This window comes from Delphinapterus leucas, chromosome 11, assembly GCF_059928025.1.
Source record: "Delphinapterus leucas isolate spDelLeu-1000000601 "Yukka" chromosome 11, BTC_Dleu_Yukka2, whole genome shotgun sequence".
NCBI lineage: Eukaryota > Metazoa > Chordata > Mammalia > Artiodactyla > Monodontidae > Delphinapterus > Delphinapterus leucas.
Window position 1 is genome coordinate 94,326,836 of NC_143139.1, and position 20,500 is coordinate 94,347,335.

A 20,500-nucleotide genomic window follows, 5' to 3' on the forward strand; every position below is an offset into this window, starting at 1 on the left:
ACATCGATCTGATGATACCCAATCCTCACAGGAATCTTAAAGGCGGGTCTTAATGTACCTTTTTTCAGATGGGGAGACTGAGACGCAGAACTGCTGAGTAACTTATGAAGCGCTAATCACGTTTCTGGTAAACCAAGAGAAACTCCTTAACCCTCAGCAGCCAACCGCCGAAACTGAACAACCTTGAGGGCTCGGGTCTCCCGGAACCCCGGGGGCGGGACCAAGCGGAGGGTGTTCCGCCCCCGGACTTCCGCTTCCGTCCTCGGGTCCCTGTCTGGCCTCGGCTGGGTCGTGTGTTCGGGATGGCGACGGGGGGCGACGGTGACGGGCGGGAGGCGGCCTGCGGGCACGACAGCTACCGCTCGCCGCTTGCCTCCCGTTATGCCAGCCCGGAGATGTGCTTCGTGTTTAGCGACAGGTACAAATTCCGGACCTGGCGGCAGCTCTGGCTGTGGCTGGCGGAAGCCGAGCAGGTAAAGCTCCGGAGCTGTAGGCGGGCCCGGCCCCGCACGTGCCGGGTTGGGTGCCGAGCGCCGGCTGAGACTCCGGAGGCAGCCTCTCCGTTATTCCAGAGGAGCAGAGGCCCCAGGAAGCCCAGGGCAGGAGACCCGGAAGCCGCCACCCGTTGCCTCACGTGTTTTAATCGTCGAGGGTTCGAGGCGCACAGGGGGCGGCAAGAAGTGCAGTTACCTGTTTCAGGGAGTATCTTGGCGGTTCCTGCAAGAGTACGTAGCCGAGCGCTCGTTCCGTGCCGTTGTGCTCGTTTCTGTACATGTCTTTCCCCCGTTAACCCGTAAAGACTTTGCAAGCTAGGTGGTGGTTTTCCCACATGGTAGGGAAGAAGACCAAGCCTCGATGATGCCCAGCGCGTTATTTGCTCCTAACCATTGATAGCGGAACCCGGGTGTGAACCCGTGTCCCGTGCAGAGCCTGACTGAGCGCTCAGCCACCTCGCCCTCCACAGTGCCTCAGTGTTGTCTGAGACCGGACCGTCACTACAAAATCCATGTTTCCTGGGCCACCGTTTCCGCTCCACTCTGCTGCCGTCTGCCTCTGGGGAGGGAGAATCGGGGTTATTAGATGAGATGTATGGGTTCTCTTATAAGAGCTGCATGTAGACCTATTTAGCCCAACGATTTCAGAAATAGCTACAGACGGGCCTTTGCAGAGGAGCTGAAGGAAACTGAAGGTGATCCACAGAGCTGTAAAGTTTCAGAGGAAAATGCCACAACAAGCAAGATGGCAGTACCCAAATGACATTTAGTAAACCTGGAAACAATCTTGAGTACGTGCCTAGGACCGAGGTACACGGTCCCCAAACAGGAAACTTTCTTCTTAGATTTTACCCCCTTCCTATCACTATGCTCAGGAAAATAAAGTAGTACATAACACTAGCAGACAGAATGCTCTGTGATGGCCTGTATGGAAAAGAATCTAAAAAAGAGAGATATATGTATATGTATAACTGATTCACTTTGGTGTACACCTGAAACTAGCACAACATCGTAAATCAACTATATTCCAATTTTTAAAAAAAAGTAGACAGTTCTACAGTGCCTGCTATGTGTGTGCCTGGCAGTTTGAAGATTAAAAATTAATAGTTTACTAATCCTCAAAACAATTCTTTACAATAAGTAACTTATTCCTGTTTTACAGAGGATAGAATGGAGGCACAGAGAGATTTCGTAAACTGTGGGCTCAGATAACAATAACAGATAGTAGACGAGCATTAAGTGTGTTGTGGTTTGTTATGTACTAGCATGTACTCTGTTTTCTGTTTTACTTGGTACTCCATGTAGATAAGGGTGGTGGCACTCTTAAGATTTTGCCACTCAACATAGCTAGTAAAAGCTTCAAGCTGGGATTGAAATGTAGAGTCTGAATATGTGTCCTTTCCTCTGCCCAGTCTATATATACATTGCCTGAAATGCATACAATTTTGATATCTCCTGAGTTTGGATTATCTATTAGCTAGGTTGTCAAAATTAACAGCATAAATTACATCATAATTCAGTAGTTAAAAAAAAAAACTTGAGCGATGAGAGATTAGGAGAAGTGCTGAAAATTAGGAGTAGGGAATAAATTTTGAGAAGACACATTGCTTGGGGATAGGAAGCATTTTGGCCACGCTGCCCCCTGCTGCTTTGCTTTGGGAGAAGCCCTGAGATGTCATGTCTGATGACTAAAAATCCAAGGCAGATTGGCCAGATGTGGCTAGTGTGACTGAGGAATTGAATTTTTACTTTCCTTTTTTTTTTTTGGCTGGGCTGAGCGGCATGTGGGATCTTAGTTCCCCGACCAGGGATCGAACCTGTGCCCCCTACAGTGGGAGCTCCGATACTTTTAAATTTTTACTAGTTTAAATGTAAATAGCCACATCTGACTAGTAGCTACCATCTTGGACAAGGTAGGTCTTAAGATGTGAGCCCCTTCCCAGGGCCAGGCCTTGGGGCTTTCAAGTGAGGTTTGGATAAATTTCACCAATGTACATATTCAATACTTGGCTCCAGGGTTCTGAGCTGCCTGTGGGCTGCCAGCTATTTTTTGTCAGCCTGATTTTTTCAGTGATAGATGAACGTAAGATGTTGATGTGTTTATTTTCTCATTTGTATCTCCCGGAATTGCTTGCTTTTTTTTTTTTTTAATTTATTTATTTTTATTTTTGGCTGCGTTGGGTCTTTGTTGCTGTGCGCAGGCTTTCTCTAGTTGCGGCGAGCAAGGGCTACTTTTTGTTGTGCACGGGCTCTAGGCACGTGAGCTTCAGTAGTTGTGGCACTCAGGCTCAGTAGTTGTGGCGCACGGGCTTAGTTGTTCTGCGGCATGTGGGATCTTCCTGGACCAGGGCTCGAACCTGTGTTCGCTGCATTGGCAGGCAGATTCTTAACTGCTGCGCCACCAGGGAAGCCCCGGAATTGCTTTCAGTGGCACTGAATTTTCTGCACATAATTTGTTGGCAAAGATACTAATAGCATTCCTAATTTTGGTTTCTCTGGCTAAATCCATCTAGATCAAATGTAAAGCTGTGGCCTGGATGCTACACTTTGGGCACTTATGTGCCAAGCACTAAAGAGTAAGCAATAAATACCACAAAGCTCTTCTCTCAGAGAGTGTATATACATTCTAGAGGGGAGAGACAGGCTAATAGATTTGTAAAAATGTCATGTGGTGATAAGTGCTCTAAATAAAACCAGGCTAGGACTTCCCTGGTGGCGCAGTAGTTAAGAATCCACCTGCCAATGCAGGGGACATGGGTTCAAGCCCTGGTCCGGGAAGATCCCACATGCCGTGGAGCAACTAAGCCTGTGCGCCACAACTACTGAGCCTGCGCTGTAGAGCCCACGAGCCACAACTACTGAGCCCATGTGCCACAACTACTGAAGCCCACGCGCCTAGAGCCCGTGCTCCACAACAAAGAGTAGCCCCCACTCGCCACAACTAGAGAAAGCCCACATGTAGCAGCGAAGACCCAACACAGCCAAAAATAAATTAATTAAATAAATTAAAAAGAAACAGCCTAAAGGGATAGATAGAGAGTGCACAAAAGAAGGGTATTTCACATGGAAGTCGGGAAAGACCCCTCTGAGGAGATGGCGTTTGAGCCCAGAGACCAGACCTGTGAGGGAGTGAGCAGAGACGTAGGGACAGAGGGAACAAAAATCAGGATTGCATTGTTTTATATATTGGAGTGCCCTTAGAATATAATTTACCATGATTCATTTAGAAAGTTGTCTCCTTCTCCCCATGTCCTTTTAGTTTAGTTGCCCCAATTTTAGTTTAAGAATTGGAAGGTAGGGCATAAATGCTTAACATGAACCAATTTTTTTTTCAGTGTCACTTCAATTCAAATAATTGTGCTACAAGAAGTTATTTTATTTTATTTTGCCTGTTCTGCAGACATTGGGTTTGCCTATCACAGATGAACAAATCCAGGAGATGAAATCAAACCTGGACAACATCGACTTCAAGATGGCAGCTGAGGAAGAGAAGCAGTTACGACATGATGTGATGGCTCATGTGCACACGTTTGCCCACTGCTGCCCCAAAGCTGCTGGCATTATTCATCTTGGTGCCACCTCCTGCTATGTTGGAGACAATACAGTAGGAGCCCATGATGTTGTTTTGTTTCCACTTAGACTCAATGTTTATAATGCATTTATAAATTTTCTTTGATTTTGTCCATTTTAGGAAGCGACTCCATAGATCTTAGGATCTCAGTGCTCAGGAATTTTCTGCTTTTGGTATCCTTCCAATCTAAACTATAAGCCCCTAATGACGTCCATAAAATGAGACGTATAGATACTGCCTGTGCATTGGTATGCTGGACGTAAGCCGAGATCTTAGCATTTTAGTGGCTAAAGTAGTTTTCCAAAGGGATTTCCTTTCCAAAGTCCTTTTTACTCTTTGCCAAGACTTCTGAAAAAAAGAAATAATTACATTATAATTCTTAAATCCTTTAATTAGCAAAAGTGTCTCATAGTCAAACACGAGAAAGTGACAGCAAACATTTTCCTAAGTTTACTAGGTGCCCAGCACTATTCTGAGCACTTTCTATGTATTACTTCATTTTTTCTTCACAAAAGGCATAAGAGATAGATTCTGTTATCTCCATTTTTAAATAGCTTTATTGAGGTATAATTTAATACCATAAGTTTACCCATTTTAAAGGTACAGTTCAGTGAGCTTTAGTAAATTTATGCAATCATTCAGCCTCACCACACTCCAGTTTTTGAGCATATCCCTCACGCCAAGAAGTTCTATTTTGCTTGTTTTACAGTCAATCTCCACTCCTGCTTCCAGTTTCAAACAACCACTGACCTGCTTTCTGTGTCTATAGTTGTGCCTTTTCTCGAAATTTCATATAAATGGATTCAGAATATGTAGTCTTTGGCTTTGGCTTTATTTTCCCCATTGCCACAGATGAGGAAGTGTAGAAGTTGAAGAACTTGCTCTAGGTTTTGCAGCTGGAAAGGATTCAGGCCTGGGTAGAGTGGCTCCAAAGCTCTGCCCTTATTGCAGGGCACCCGTGGGACTAGAAGTTAGAATCCAGATACACTTGCAGTTCAGAAAGAAGCCATAATTTCTAAGTTGCCCCAAGTAACATTTTTTGTCTAATGTGGTACGTAATTAAAGGCATCGATGTGTAATTGGTGAATCAGATAATGGGAGAACAACAGTTCTCTAACTTGGAGTATCCTTTTAAAATGACCCAGCATGTAGTTGGGCTCAACAATTACTGTCTCATAAACATGTGTTGGAGTTGCCTGCAACACTTATATCTCCTAAACCCCCAGGAACAGCTTTAAATTTCCTAAACCTAGATCTTGTAGTTCATGACTTTTTTTTGTTAGCAATGATTGACATGAAAAAAAGGGAGTGGAAACTAATGAGATGTGCCTTATGGATTTTTTTTTTTTTTTTTTTTAACCCCTATGTATTCTTCTCAGAAACTCAAACACTAATCTTCGGGAAGGTATAAACCCTGTTGACCTGGACATCTTTGCCGTATTCACGATGGGGCATACCCCTTATCATTTTCCCGTTTCATTAGATACCACATAAATAGGGCTTTGTAAGTATAAAGCCTTTGTGCTTTTAGATTCCTTTGTGCTCTCTAAGTTGGTGTGCTTTTAAAACAGTAATCAGGAGAATTTCTGTCAGCATCTTCTGGCTTGCACAGTGTGTTGCTGAAAGTGAGATAGGCAACTAGGTTAGAAACCCAGTTGTGATGGCCAGAAAGTGTCATGTCATAATGTTGTTTGGGCAAAGCCGATTAATGTAAGATCACTGCATTTCCCTTGCAGGACTTGATTATTCTTAGAAATGCATTTGACCTGCTTTTGCCAAAGGTAAGAAGTTGACAGAAGTTTCTTACCAGTCCTAAGATTCCCTGTGACCGGAGATGGGCACCATGACGTAAAGCAGCACAATGTAAATCTAAATAAGTTATTGTTTACTCAGATGAATGATCCTCGATGTAACCTGTATAACTAATTATCTCTTCTTGAGCTAAATCACTATATAAGTTAATGCTTTTTAAAGCATAGCCTTTTAGTAAACAAAGTGTAACCAGCAGCACGTGGCTGGAATATGTGGGTCAGATTTATGATTTTGTCCTGTTTTTCTTCATGAACGTGCCAGTGGTGGTAAAACTGTGCAGAAATAATTCGTGACATTTTAGGTAGTCAACTCAGTTTCTGAATGTTGGTTAGTATGAACTCTTCAAGGCACTTTAAGATACAAAGATGAAAAAATATGGCTTCTGCCTTCTGTGAGCTGGAGGTGTAATTGTCTATGAAATTGTCTCCAAGTTTAGTTCCTGTTTATGCAAGTGCTCAGCCTGAATTCACTCTTTCTCACACATGGTCTTCCTTGCAGCTTGCCAGGGTGATCTCTCGGCTTGCCGACTTTGCCAAGGAACGAGCTGATCTTCCCACCTTAGGTTTCACACATTTCCAGTAAGTGAGAGGGTTACCTCTTGGGAATTGGGCTTGTTTATGTGCATCCAGCTTCCATGTATTCCTTCAGTTCTCCCTTCTGCATGGTAACCTGGAGGTGAGAAATCTCAAAACATAAGCACTTGGGGTGCCTGTGAGGAATGAACCTTATACCTACCTTAAAAGCTATACTGCTTAGAGAGTAAATCTAGTGGTTCGTTTCACTAGAAAATATGTATACAGAAAGCATTCTTTTTTTTTTTTTTTTTTTCCTTAATTTAATAATCTAACACTTCTGGTATCTCCTTTGCCTACAGGGAGATCTTTTAGGGGTTAAGGAGGAGGTTGGAGAGCAGATCCTGTTTAGGTCACAGGGCCTGATCCCTCCTTTCCCACTCCAGGAATCCAATGCTGGTTAGTAGAGTCAGCCCAGATGGTTTTGCAGGTTAGGACAGTAGACAGCTAGTTGGGGTAACTATGAAGGACCAGAGTTTTAGATGGGTACCTTCCTGTGGCGTGAGCAGGAGGGAAGGAGGGGCTCTCCCAGTTTAGGCCCCAGGAAGGGGGAGCCTCTGATTGCTCCCTTCTTGGATCTGTTTCCACTCTGCCTCTCAAGAAAGTATTCTTGATTCAGTGATTCCATTCTTTTTTTTTTTTTTGCGGTACGCGGGCCTGTCACTGTTGTGGCCTCTCCCGTTACGGAGCACAGGCTTCGGATCCACAGGCTCAGCGGCCATGGCTCACGGGCCCAGCTGCTTCGCGGCATGTGGGATCTTCCCGGACCGGGGCACGAACCTGTGTCCCCTGCATCGGCAGGCGGACTCTCAACCACTGTGCCACCAGGGAAGCCCTGCCTTATGTTTTAATGGGGTGTTGCTGTGGCAACAAGGGTATCATCCCCTGTAACTTAGGAAAGCCTATTGAATTTAATCTTCCTTAAAATTAGAGCCTTCATTATTAGTAGCAGACACCAGAAGGATTTGTTCCTGTGAAGGAGTCAGTGCTCAGTGTGTATGGCTGGGCCATGACAAATACTGCGTTCTGTGCTGGCTCCATACACACCTAGCGTCACCTGTGCTGCAGCTCCTCTTCTCCTGTAACTATTGGAGAGTGCTCAGGGAATGCAGGCATTCCAGTATTCCTCTGGGGATGGATTCATGAGAGGTACCTGCTGCCACAGTTAGCAGCCGTTAGAAACTCAGAAAATGGTATTGATGTGTAGATATGACCTCAGAATGGGTGAGTCCCTGCAATTGAAAAGAAACAGCTTTATTGAGATATAACTGACATACCATAAAATTCATCCATTTGAAGTATACAGTTCAGTGGTTTTTTGTATATTTACAGAGTTCATGCAGTCATTACCAGTATATAATTTCAGAATATTTCCATCACCGCCCCCCAGAAGACCTGTACCCATTAGCATTCCCTCCCATTCCCCCATTCCCCCCATTCGCTAGCTCCTGGCAACCACAAATGTGTTTTCTGTCTATGGATTTGTCTCTTTTAGACACTTCGTTTAAGTCAAATCATATAATATTCATCTTCTTGTGACTGGCTTCTTTTCACTTACCATAGTGTTTTCAGTGTTTATCCATGTAGCATGTGTCAGTACTTAATTTATTTTTACATTATCTATTCACCAGTTGCTGGACATTTGGCTTGTTTCCACTCTGTTGCTATTATGTATAATGCTCCTATGAATAGGTCCATGCAAATGTATTTTTTTCTTTGCTTGTACCAATAATCTAGTAGCAGAAGTTAACAAGGAAAACTACCATAAGGTTGATTTGGGAATATGTGTCCTAACTTTTGATGTGTATGCTATAGACATTCCTAGTGGGGTGCCTTGATGTCGCCAGCTGTCAGTATCATTAGCCTAATAGAAGAGAAATTCCATATGGAGTAGGCTAGGTCATCTAATAGAACTCTGACTTTATTGCAGTTTACTCATAATTATGTTTTATGTTATAAACAGACCTGCAATAGATTGATTTAGACCTCAGACTGACGACAAAGCCATTAGCTATTATGTTAGAGTCCTCTGGTTGTGTGTGTTTTGGGGTTATTCTCCACAGTTTGACTGGGCTCTTCATTGGATCTTTTTTGTTGTTGTTGTTGTTGTTGTTTTATTTTTTTTAATTTTTGGCTGTGTTGGGTCTTTGTTGCTGCATGCGGGCTTTCTCTAGTTGCAGTGAGCAGGGGCTACTCTTCGTTGCGATGCGTGGGCTTCTCATTGCGGTGGCTTCTCTCTCTGTGGAGCACAGGCTGTAGGCCTGCGGGCTCCAGTAGTTGCGGTGCATGGGCTCAGTAGTTGTGGCTTGTGAGCTCCAGAGCCCAGTCTCGGTAGTTGTGGCACACAGGCTTAGTTGCTCCGTGGCATGTGGGATCCTCCCAGACCAGGGCTCAAACCCATGTCCCCTGCGTTGGCAGGCGGAGTCTTAACCACTGCGCCACCAGGGAAGTCCCTCTTCGTCGGATCTGGACTCTTTACAGAGCCCTTTCTTTACTGTCAGTCTAGAGTCACAATCTCCAGTATCGTCATCCTTGTTTTATTTTTATTTTTATTTATTTATTTTTTTTTTGCGGTACGCGGGCCTCTCACTGTTGTGGCCTCTCCTGCTGCGGAACACAGGCTCCGGACGCGCAGGCTCAGCGGCCATGGCTCACGGACCTAGGCACTCCGCGGCATGTGAGATCTTCCCGTGTCCCCTGCATCAGCAGGTGGACTCTAAACCACTGTGCCACCAGGGAAGCCCCTTGTTTTATTTTTTGATAGCATTTTAAAAATGAACAGTTATCTTGTTTGTTTACTTGTTTACATGATAATATGAGCTCCACTTGTCTGTTTTGTTCTTTGTTGTATTTCCAATACCAAGAACACGTTAGATGCTTGGCAAATGTTTGTTACGTGTGTATTTCTTGCCAAGGCCTGGGGACAAACAAAACAGACATTGTCTCTGCCCTTATAGTGCCTCTTGATTGTGAAGAAAGAACTATGCTAGTAGCCCTTTAGTTCTATAACCTTTGAATATTTATAAATGACATTGAATTTGCTTAACTTATTTGCTTAAACTTTTTAGCTCTTGTTTTGTCTTCACTGGTTTCTCTGTCTCTTACTTTAATTCTTGCCCTTCCCAGAGGTAGCAGTGATTATTAGAAGAAGCAATGAAGGTTTTATGAAATAAGTCACTGGTTTGAGACCTCTCTGTGTTCTCTTTGGGTTGTTTTCAGGCCTGCTCAGCTGACCACAGTTGGGAAACGTTGCTGTCTTTGGATTCAAGATCTTTGCATGGATCTCCAGAACTTGAAGCGTGTCCGAGATGACCTGCGCTTCCGAGGAGTGAAGGGCACCACTGGCACCCAGGCCAGCTTCCTGCAGCTCTTCGAGGGAGATGACCAAAAGGTATTCTGAAAGTGACCTGGGTGATACAAACTCAACTGTAGGAGCACCAGAGACAAAGCTGACCTCCAGGATGGTAGGAGCGATTGAACCTGGAATGGGTGGAGTCTGGACTGGAAGCGGGTAGTGAAGGCCAAAACCTGGGCAGGATGACTTGTCAAGATATTCTCCTACTAGACACACCTGAATTTCTATAGGGATGTCTTTTCTTTCCAAGGTAGAGCAGCTTGACAAGATGGTGACAGAAAAGGCAGGATTTAAGAGGTAGGTAAGTGGGAAAAGTGTTGGCCTCCTTGTTAAGTAATGAAAGATACTATTCCTCTAGATTTGACCTTAAATTTTTTTGTTGTTTTTTTAAATTCTTTCTCTGTCCTTCCACCCATTTCCTTCCATCTCTAGCCTGGGTTTTATTCTTATAGTCTGGATTCTATTATATTTCTTATAATTTATAAGAAAAAAGGAAGCTGTTTAGTTCTGAGTTCAGTAGAGTAGCCTTACCCGTGTTGTTGCTGTTTTGTGTTTTACTGAGGACCTCCGATGGGTTGGTCTCAGTCTGGCTATTTGCATCGAGGGCTACAGGCTCCCCCATGGCTCCTTGTTTCAGGCACTTCACTGGGCTGCAGCAGGACAGAGGCTCGCTGGACCGTGTTTCCTCCTGGGGTCAGGGCGGCTGTCTGGGTATCAGTAAAAAGGGTGGAAGAGCAGTTTGTTCCTGGAGCCACATATCAGCGAGGTCCTGGGCTCAGTGTGACTTAGCGCTCCAGTGGCACCAAGCTTTCGCTCAGTCTGTTTTTGCTCATTTGTTTGACACAGTCACATTTTGGAATATTTTCACGTGAGGCTCTTTTCTATTCATTACTAGGGCTTTCATCATCACAGGGCAGACCTATACACGAAAAATAGATATTGAGGTGCTGTCCGTGCTGGCCGGCTTGGGGGCATCGGTGCACAAGGTGAGTGGTGGTAATAATGGGAGTGTTGGACGCCACAGATAGACCTGCCCAGCCTCACTTCAACTTCATTGTGGCTTTTGAGAGATGTCAGATATCACTCATAGCAATTTGGGGCTGGTCAGTGAAGCCTCTTAAGTTAAGGTGTGTTAAAAGGAAGGACTAGTTTCCATGTTCTCATTAAGTTCATCTTACCATTGTCTGTCCGTGATAATCCTACGCAGTGTTTCACCAGAACATTCCTGTGCTCCCCGAATGCCAGCTCTTCAGGAGCTGAGAGGAGTCTCCCTCGGGGAGGACATGCTGCGCTTCAGCTCGGCGGGCTCCCAAAGAGCTCACCTCCTCCATCAGTCCAGTCCCTGCCCCAGACCCCACATACTAAGAGTGTGAGTGATGCCTGTGCCCCTGCTTTTCCCCAGATTTGTACTGACATACGACTCCTGGCAAGCCTCAAGGAGCTGGAGGAACCCTTTGAAAAACAGCAGATTGGTGAGTGTTGTGTGGAGACCTGGGAACACCGCGAGATGCCAGGAGGTCCGCGGGCGCGTGTAAGCAGTTCCGCCAGGAGCGTGCTCGGCCGTCCACTGTCCCCTGAGGTCTTCCTGCCTTTGCTTCTCCTTTACACGGACAGGCTCAAGTGCAATGCCGTACAAGCGGAACCCTATGCGCTCGGAGCGGTGCTGCAGCCTGGCCCGTCACCTAATGACCCTTGTCATGGACCCGCTGCAGACAGCATCTGTGCAGTGGTTTGAACGCACACTGGATGACAGTGCCAACCGGTCAGTGGAACGGGGATGTCACATACAGCAAGTTGTGGGAGGACCAAGAGGGGCCTGGAAGCATCAGGACTTCATGAGCATCTCTGTATTCCCTCCTTGTCCCTGAGGAGCCTGGAGTCTAATAGGGAGGCAAGAACATAGAAGGAACAGTGTGATATGTGTTCGAATCAAAATATATACAGAGTAATCCTTGTGGGGGCAAAGCGGAGGGAGGGGTGGTGGAGGAGTTGAGGGAAGCTTCACAGAGGTGATGCTTTAGACTTAAGAAATCTAGGCATTTTTTAACATTTGAGACAAGATTGGGAGCACGTATAAAGGCACAGAGCAGGAGAAAGAACAGTTGGGGGAGTTACTACTAGTCGGGTAGCCCTGGAGAATGAAGTCTGTAGCAGGAGATGAGGTTGGACGTGCTCTTGGGTAGCAGCCAGTTTATGAAGGGCCTTCTAGGCCCTGAAAAGGAGTTCAGATGTTGCTCGCTCTTTTTCTTTTTAAGTCTTTATTGAACTTGTTACAATATTGCTTCTGGTTTTATGTTTTTTGTGGGTTTATTTTTGGCTGTGAGGCATGTGGGATCCCAGCCCCCCGACCGAGGATGGAACCCGCACCCCCCGCATTGAAGGCGAAGTCCTAACCGCTGGACCTCTAGGGGAGTCCCAAAGATACTGTTCTGAAGGCAGGGGGATGTCAGGTGTGGTGTCTTGACACAGCAACATCTTAATTAGTTATGAGATGGGTCAGGAGTAATTTGTAGTTACTAATAAGGTACCAGCATGCACGTGATTTTCTGCTTTGTGTATATACTTATTAATATTCAAAAGCAGATTCATTACCCTAGTTTGCTTGTATTCTGCTGGAATTTCTTGAGAGGAATTGATCAGAGTTAAAGCTAGGTCTCTGGGGTGTGTGCATATTCCAGGGTTTATGGGAATAAAACGTGAACTCATTCGGAAGTCAGCCATTGACTGTTTTTTAGCAGGCTGTGACCTAATCAGATGTGCACGCTAAAATACCCTGCACCAATTTGGAGAATCAGTTGTAAGGGGACAGGGAGCTGATCAGAACAAGTTAGGAGGCTACTTTAAAAATCCAAGTCCAGGGGCTTCCCTGGTGGTGCAGTGGTTAAGAATCCGCCTGCCAATGCAGGGGACACGGGTTCGTGCCCTGGTCCGGAAAAATCCCACATGCTGTGGAGCAACTAAGCCTGTGAGCCACAACTACGGAGGCTGTGCTCTAGAGCCTGCGAGCCACAACTGCTGAAACCCACACGCCTAGAGCCTGTGCTCCACAGCAAGAGAAACCAATGCAATGAGAAGCCCGCACACTGCATCGAAGAGTAGCCCCTGCTCGCTGCAACTAGAGAAAGCCCACGCACAGCAACAAAGACCCAACTCAGCCGAAATTAAATAAATAAATAAATAAATTTATTTTAAAAAAAACGAATCCAGGTTCTTCCCTGGTAGGTCCAGTGGTTAAAACTTCACCTTCCAATGCAGGGTGTGCGGGTTTGATCCCTGGTCTGGGAGCTAAGACCCCACATGCCTCACGGCCAAAACACCAAAACAAAACAGAAGCAATATTGTAACAAAGACTCTAAAGTCTTCAGTAAAGACTTTAAAAAACGGTCCACATGAAATAAAAATCTTTAAAAAACAAAATCCGAGTACACACTGGCACAGTGGCCATGTAACTGGAGAGGATGTGGATATGAAATCGATGTCGGGTGGGCTGGCCTTGGCGGTTGACTGGAGTGAGAGTTAAGATGGTGACGGGGTGCTGGTGCCATTTCCCTTGTCAGGAGCTACAGGGAGAGGAGGCGTGGGGTGAGGTGGTGAGCAGCAGGCAGTGGAAAAGTGGCTGAATGCAGTTCTGGGTCTGGGGAACCTACAGATCAGCCAGGTGGAGCTCTCCAAATGGGTATGTGGTCTGGCGCTTGGGCAAGTGGTCTTAGTCAAGAGATGGTAGATTTTTTTTTTTTTTTTTTTTTTTGCGGTACGCGAGCCTCTCACTGTTGTGGTCTCTCCCGTTGCGGAGCACAGGCTCCGGACGCACAAGCTCAGCGGCCATGGCTCACAGGCCCAGCCGCTCCGCGGCATGTGGGATCCTCCCGGACCGGGGCACGAACCCGTGTCCCCTGCATCGGCAGGCGGACTCTCAACAACTGCGCCACCAGGGAAGCCCCAAGAGGTGGTAGATTTGAGGGTCATTAGGATATTGGGGTAGTTGAAGGAAATTGTCCAAGTAGCACATCTGGCGTGAGAAATCAGTAGCAATCAGGGCAGCTTCTCGGGACACACCCTCCATTTCATGGAAATCGTTATTTGCTTGAAGCGATAACTGAATTGGCTGTTTGTTTTCTAGACGAATGTGTTTGGCCGAGGCATTTCTCACTGCAGATACGATACTGAATACGCTGCAGAACATTTCTGAAGGCTTGGTGGTGTACCCCAGAGTAAGAGACCTCCGTGAAAAAGCACAGTATGAGGGAGGGGTTGGAATGTGGCGGGGTGGGTGGCCTTCTGCTCTGGAGTGAGCGTGTTGGAGGAGCTGGATTCTGGTCCAGTAGGAGCTCTTCCCCAGCAGAGCTCACTCTTCAGGTTGTGGCATAAGCTCTAGGGAACTAGGTCTGTGGGATTCATAGACATGTTTATAGAAGAGGGAAAAAGAAGTGCTTCGAATTGGCTTAAAATTGTCCACCGGCGAGTCACCAGCTCTGCTGCGACGGGCAGAGCAGACTACTCCATTGGTCTGTCTGTGAGTACCTGAGGCAGGTGGGTTTGTTCCCATGCTGTACTTGGCTCCTAAAGTCAGGCACTGAAATTGAGCAGACTTGAGGTTTTAGGAATCATTCTGATGAAGCAACTTTGAAAAGTTTACTCAAGTCAATATTCCTTTTTAAAATCAAAATAATACTCTGGATTATGAGAAAACTGAAAAATAACAGTGTAGCATAAGACAATCCATTCTACCCTCTTTCTTCATAGATATGGTAGTTCGTGTCCCTGCTGTGTATTCTTTTGGTCATAGCTGATGTCCTGCTGTGTGTATGACCTTGTAACCTGAGGCATCCTTCTTGGTGCTTCACTCGTACAGGTAATTGAGCGGCGCATTCGGCAAGAGCTGCCTTTCATGGCCACAGAGAACATCATTATGGCCATGGTGAAAGCTGGAGGTAACCGCCAGGTTTGTAACCCCTCATGCTCCTGGGTAAACAAAGTACACCTTAAGTCCTGCTTTCTCCTTCCCAAAGAAGGATGGACGAAGCTGTCTCTGTTATTACCTTCAGTCATGGTATTGGTGCAGAACAGTGACCATATGCTGCCCTAGAACAGGCTTATCTTTGGAGGGTGATGGCGGTGAACTCAGTTTATTAAAAAGTGAATTGCTTAATCACTTGTAGAAAAGGTCCACTTTCAGTGAAGAAATTAGGTCTGAATTTCCATAGGAAATGCTGGGAAGTGGGCAGGATACAAGGGCAGATGGTTCATGAAACTTTGGAGGAGGCCTTTGCTCCAGCTGCTATAGACAGCATGGACCCTCAAATGCCTGTTACTAGCAAGCCAACCATACTCCTTGTCTTCCCAGGATTGCCATGAGAAAATCAGAGTGCTCTCCCATCAGGCAGCTGCTGTGGTCAAGCAGGAAGGGGGTGACAATGACCTCATAGAGCGTATCCAGGCTGATGCCTACTTCAGTCCCGTTCACTCCCAGTTGGACCATTTACTGGATCCTTCTTCTTTCACCGGTCGTGCATCCCAGCAGGTAAACATCAGAACACTTCTGTGGTGCTGCAGTCTTCCCCAAGTGCCCTCTTTGTACACTGCTGGGCTGCAGAGCCTGCAATATTATCTATTAATATAATGTTTCTGCTTCATGGGAGGTATGCTGAGAATGGGGCTAGTTAGAAAGAATTCAGAGTAGGTTGCTGGCTAAAATTTAAAGATTTGGTTGTTTTGAGCTGCCTTAAGTGTTTCTCCCAGTGGATTTCTCTGAATTCTCTTTTGGTCTGGAGCCGTGGTGTAATGGACAAAGATTGGGTTTTTACTGTCAGGTAGATTTGGGTTCAGTCTTGACTACCTACTTTTACTGGCTGGTAGGATAGAGATACATATCTCAGAGTGTGGACTGAAAGGCCTAGCTTGGTGCATAGTAACTATTCAGTAAATGTTTGTCACTTTTCCTCTTTGGCCTTTTGGAGACTATGGGTTAATTCAAAAACATTTATTGAGTACAGACTAGGTGCTCAGATTGTGTTTGGCTGCTGTGTTTAATTCTGGTGCTTTAAAGATGAATAGATAATCCTTATCTTCAGGGAGCTCAAAACGTAATGGTGAAGGCTTAGAATACCAAGCTGTACGTGCAAGAATTGAGGGAAGCACATCTTTTTGGGGATCACAAAGGAGACAGCCCTAGATTAGAAGAAGTTAGGAAAGACTTCTTGGAAGACATGACATCTGAGCTGAATCTTAAGGACAGGTAGGAGTTACTTGTAGGGAACACCAGGGTGAGAGGAGATGGCAAATGCATGGACGTCCAGCATAAGAGAGAGTTGCCAGATTATCAGGTGCCCTGGAAGCAGTTAGGATTTAAAGTAGAAGACAGACGGGAGCTTATCATTTATATTCAAGTCACTCTGGTGTATTGGATTTGAAGGACTTACACTGGAGGTCGGGAGACCAATAAGGTGGCTGCTACAGTGGGTAAGCAGTCGGTGACGAGGGCTTTGAGCCAAGGCCAGGGTGCGTGCACACGGGGCGCAGATTCGAGGGCTGTTTAAGATGTTAGTCACTTGGAAGCTGGTTGAATGGGGAGGAGGGAAGAAGCAGTGCTGATTTCAGCTTGGGTAACGGGTGGAGAATGGTGAGACCAACTGAAAGGACACAGCCAGGCTGGTTTGTGGGGAGGGGCAGCCTGGCGGGCCTGATGGGGTGAGCTGCCTGTGTCTAGGGAGAGATTTCTGACAGGCAGTTGAGAAAAATAGAAGCTCAGTGGTGGCATAAAAGTTTATCAGATAAGGTCTCAGTGTTATGAATTGACATTGAAAAAAGTATTCTCAAAACTCAACGTGTTCTTTTGTCTTGCATTTGCTTTCTTCTTTGGCAGGTACGGAGATTCTTAGAAGAGGAGGTGCATCCCCTGTTAAGACCATATGAAAGTGTAATGAAGGTGAAGGCAGAATTATGTCTGTAGAGTTGGAAGAGAATTAAACAAAAAACCGTTGTTGGCTTTGTTAACTTTTTTTGCCGAGTCATAAAAACTGTTACTCTAGTGCTTTATTTTATCTCAAGAATTGTTACCATAGGGACTTCCCTGGTGGTCCAGTGGTAGAGAATCCTCCTTACACTTCAGGGGACGCGGGTTCATTCCCTGGTCAGGGAACTAAGATCCCACATGCTGCAGGGGCACCTAAGCCCTCGAGCTCATGCGCCTCAACTAGAGCGCAAGTGCCACAAACTACAGAGCCCACGCGCCCTGGAGCCTGTGCGTCACAGCTGGAGAAGAGAAAACCCACACGCCACAACTAGAGGGAAGCCCATGCGCCGCAATGAAAAATCCTACATGCCTCGATGAGGATCCCGTGTGCCGCAACTTAGACCCAACACAGCCAAAAATAAATGAAATAAATAAATAAATATTAAAAAAAAAAAAAAGAGTTGTTACCGTAAATTAATACAGCACTTTTCTTTCCATGGTGCTTTCACATTTCTCAAGTTTGCAATGCAGAAATAAATTGCATTGTGGTTGGACTCTCTTTTTCACGGCAACACAAATTTTCGTAGTAAATGTAGCTTATAGTTTGCACTCTGCTCTTTCAAGGCATATTTTCCAGCTAGTCTAGTCCTTTTTACACGTTCCCTTGATTGCAATTGCAAGATGGCGAACAAATTCCTGGTCCTCTCTTCTGAAAGTGAATTTGATCTAGGCCTAGCAAAATAATCTGGATTCAGTGATTCGTTATAGCTGGATACCTGCATTTCAATTGTATCTGATGAGAATAAGTAATGAAATTTAGAGCTATGGTAGATTCTCAGAGGAAGCTGATGTGATCATCAGGCTTAGCTGAAGTTGTGCCCAACTTCACTTGATCTTTGGTTAAGGCTTGTATATCAAGGACATGCTAACTGGCCATACTGATCTCATCAAGGCATTTGACAGTCTCTGGTCCTGATAGCTGGTTGAACCAGCTGCAGCCAAAGGTGAGAGAGTGATCATCCACCTGGAAGGAGAGCAGTAGTGTTATGACATAGGCTTCTATCCTTAGCCCTGCCTCATTCTGCATGTTTATTCAGCATAGATGAAAAGGAAGAAAGCTTATTTCTCAGATTTGCAGATGACACAGAACTAGGACAATTAACCAATACGTTTACTTGGTAAGATAGCTTAAGATCTCACTTAACCAAAATAGATTGAAACGATGTGGCCAAAATGAAGATAAAATTAAGGTAAATGTAAATAAGTTAAATTCAGTATGAGCCAGAAGTAGTTGCCAGTGAGGTAAGACAGTTTTAGGTTGTGTTAATGGTAGTGTAGCGTCCGGAAAAGGCACGCTGTTCCAGACCCGTGGCCTTATGTTCTATTTTGGACACCCAGTCTGAGGAACAGAGATAAACTGGAGAGCCAACCTCCAAGGAAGCCCTTGTCACATGAGGAGCCGTGGAGTGTTAGGGCTGCTGTCTTGTAAGAAAACTTGCCATTGCTTCAAATACCGTTGTGAGGAGGAAGAGTGACGCAGCTGAGACAGTCCATACCCATGGTTGAGAGTGAAGCAGAGGCATCAGAGCTGCTCTGAGTTGGTGCTTCTCCCCCCCGCACCTCCACCCTCGGGTCACCTAGTGGTCAGGAGTGGGAGTGTCGTGAGGGAGAAGAGGCAGAATCGGCCCCAGTTGTATCAAGTCAAAGGCAGCCCGAGTGAAGAACTCAACCTGTGGGGAAGAATAGGAGGTGATCCTTAAAGACAAATTTTTTTTAAAAAAATTTTTTTATTTTTATTTTTTTTGCGGTACGCGGGCCTCTCACTGCTGGGGCCTCTCCCGTTGCGGAGCACTGGCTCCGCACGCACAGGCCCAGCGGCCACGGCTCACGGGCCCAGACGCCCCGCGCATGCAGGACCCTCCCGGACCGCGGCACGAACCCGCGTCCCCCGCATTGGCAGGCGGACCCCCCAACCACTGCGCCACCAGAGAAGCCCCAAAGCCAAATTCTAAGTGCAGTTCAGGGTGGCAAGCAGGCATGGACCGCCCGGAGCCACGTGATATTTCAATTCTTCCAGGAACAGTTCGATTACTCTGTTAGTCCTCTCTTGTGAGCATCTGGAAGGGATGTTTGAAACTACTAGGCCTCGCACAAGGAATTAATCACTGGGCGCTGTTCAGACACCCTGTCTACTTCCTTCTCTAGTACAGGCCTCTGGAGAGGAAGCAGCTACTATCAGTGCATCGTAATCTGAGAGCTTCTGTAACATACCAGACACACTGGGGATACCGGATACCGTGGATTTTAGTTAATAAATTTCCTCATAGAAAATAGATGACAGTCTTGTTCTGACAGTTCTGATCTCTAGTGATTGGTGGTTTGGCTGGTTTTTCTTCCTAGCCTATTTGAGTGGGTGGGTTTGTGTGTCTTCTTTCCTCTTCCATTCTCTTGGTTTTATAATTATATACTTGTGATATACTCTTTTTTTGTAATATCTTTATTGGAGTATAATTGCTTTACAATGTTGTGTTAGTTTCTGCTGTGTAACAAAGTGAATAAGCTATATGCATACGTATATCCCCCTATCCCCTCCCTCTTGCGTCTCTCACCCCTCTAGGTGGTCACAAAGCATCAAGCTGATCTCCCTGTGCTATGCAGCTGCTTCCCACCAGCTACCTATTTTACATTTGGTAGTGTATATATGTCAATGTTACTCTCTCACTTCGTCCCAGCTTGCCCTTCCCCCTCCCCGTTTCCTCAAGTCCATTCTCTACATCTGCATCTTTATTCCTGTCCTGCCCCTAGGTTCATCAGAACCTTTTTTTTTTTTTTTTTTTGCCGTTCGCGGGCCTCTCACTGTTGTGGCCTCTCCCGTTGCGGAGCACAGGCTCCGGACACGCAGGCTTAGCGGCCATGGCTCACGGGCCTAGCCGCTCCACGGCATGTGGGATCTTCCCGGACCGGGGCACGAATCCGTGTCCCCCGCATCGGCAGGCAGACTCTCAACCACTGCGCCACCAGGGAAGCCCAGAACCATTTTTCTTTTAAGATTCCATACATATGTGTTAGCATATGGTATTTGTTTTTCTCTTTCTGACTCACTTCACTCTGTAGGACAGACTCTAGGTCCATCCACCTCACTACAGATAACTCAATTCAGTTTCTTTTTATGGCTGAGTAATATTCCATTGTATATATGTGCCACATCTTCTTTATCCATTCATCTGTCTATGGACACTTAGGTTGCTTCCATGTCCTGGCTATTGTAAATAGTGCTGCAGCGAACATTGTGGTACATGTCTCTTTTTGAATTATGGTTTTCTCAGGGTATATGCCCAGTAGTGGGATTGCTGGGTCGTATGGTAGTTCCATTTTTAGTTTTTTAAGGAACCTCCATACTGTTCTTCTTAGTGGCTGTGTTGTGATATACTCTTAAGTACAATTTTGTTATTTTAACATTTTAATTAAAGGCATTTGGGTGGGCTTCAGGTTCCTGAGAAGAGAGAACACTCATGGCATCTCAAAGATTAGACTGAATTCAGTTAACCAATGATGCAAGCCCCAGGATCTGAACCATCCAGAAATCGGGGTCTTGGCAGACTGTGGGACCACTGTCTTCTGTTCAGCTGCAGCCAGACACCTGGGCACTTACTGCCCTCTTTCCCTGGCTGATGGTAGATTTCATACAATAACCAAGAGAGCCAGATATCCTTCAGTGGAAGCACAGAGGGTAGGTGTCTCCAG

General features: G+C 45.8%; 1 protein-coding gene across 3 annotated transcripts; it reads left to right on the top strand.

Annotated features, from left to right (window-relative positions):
• Positions 1-244: 244 nt before the first annotated feature.
• Positions 245-16,782, top strand: ADSL (adenylosuccinate lyase). 3 transcript variants are annotated; one of them, XM_022596828.2, is made up of 13 exons: positions 246-473; positions 3,895-4,098; positions 5,802-5,846; positions 6,376-6,455; positions 9,669-9,840; positions 10,055-10,101; positions 10,700-10,790; positions 11,207-11,276; positions 11,419-11,566; positions 13,925-14,015; positions 14,657-14,746; positions 15,149-15,325; positions 16,667-16,782. In XM_022596828.2, exons 1-13 carry the CDS (start codon positions 303-305, stop codon positions 16,751-16,753), a joined length of 1,473 nt encoding a protein of 490 aa, XP_022452536.1. In that variant the 5' UTR covers positions 246-302; the 3' UTR covers positions 16,754-16,782. The 3 variants fall into 3 exon arrangements, with proteins under 3 accessions (XP_089776181.1, XP_022452536.1, XP_022452537.1); XM_022596829.2 differs by lacking the exon at positions 246-473 and adding an exon at positions 490-725; XM_089920055.1 differs by lacking the exon at positions 5,802-5,846 and having other exon boundaries at positions 245-473.
• Positions 16,783-20,500: the final 3,718 nt, after the last annotated feature.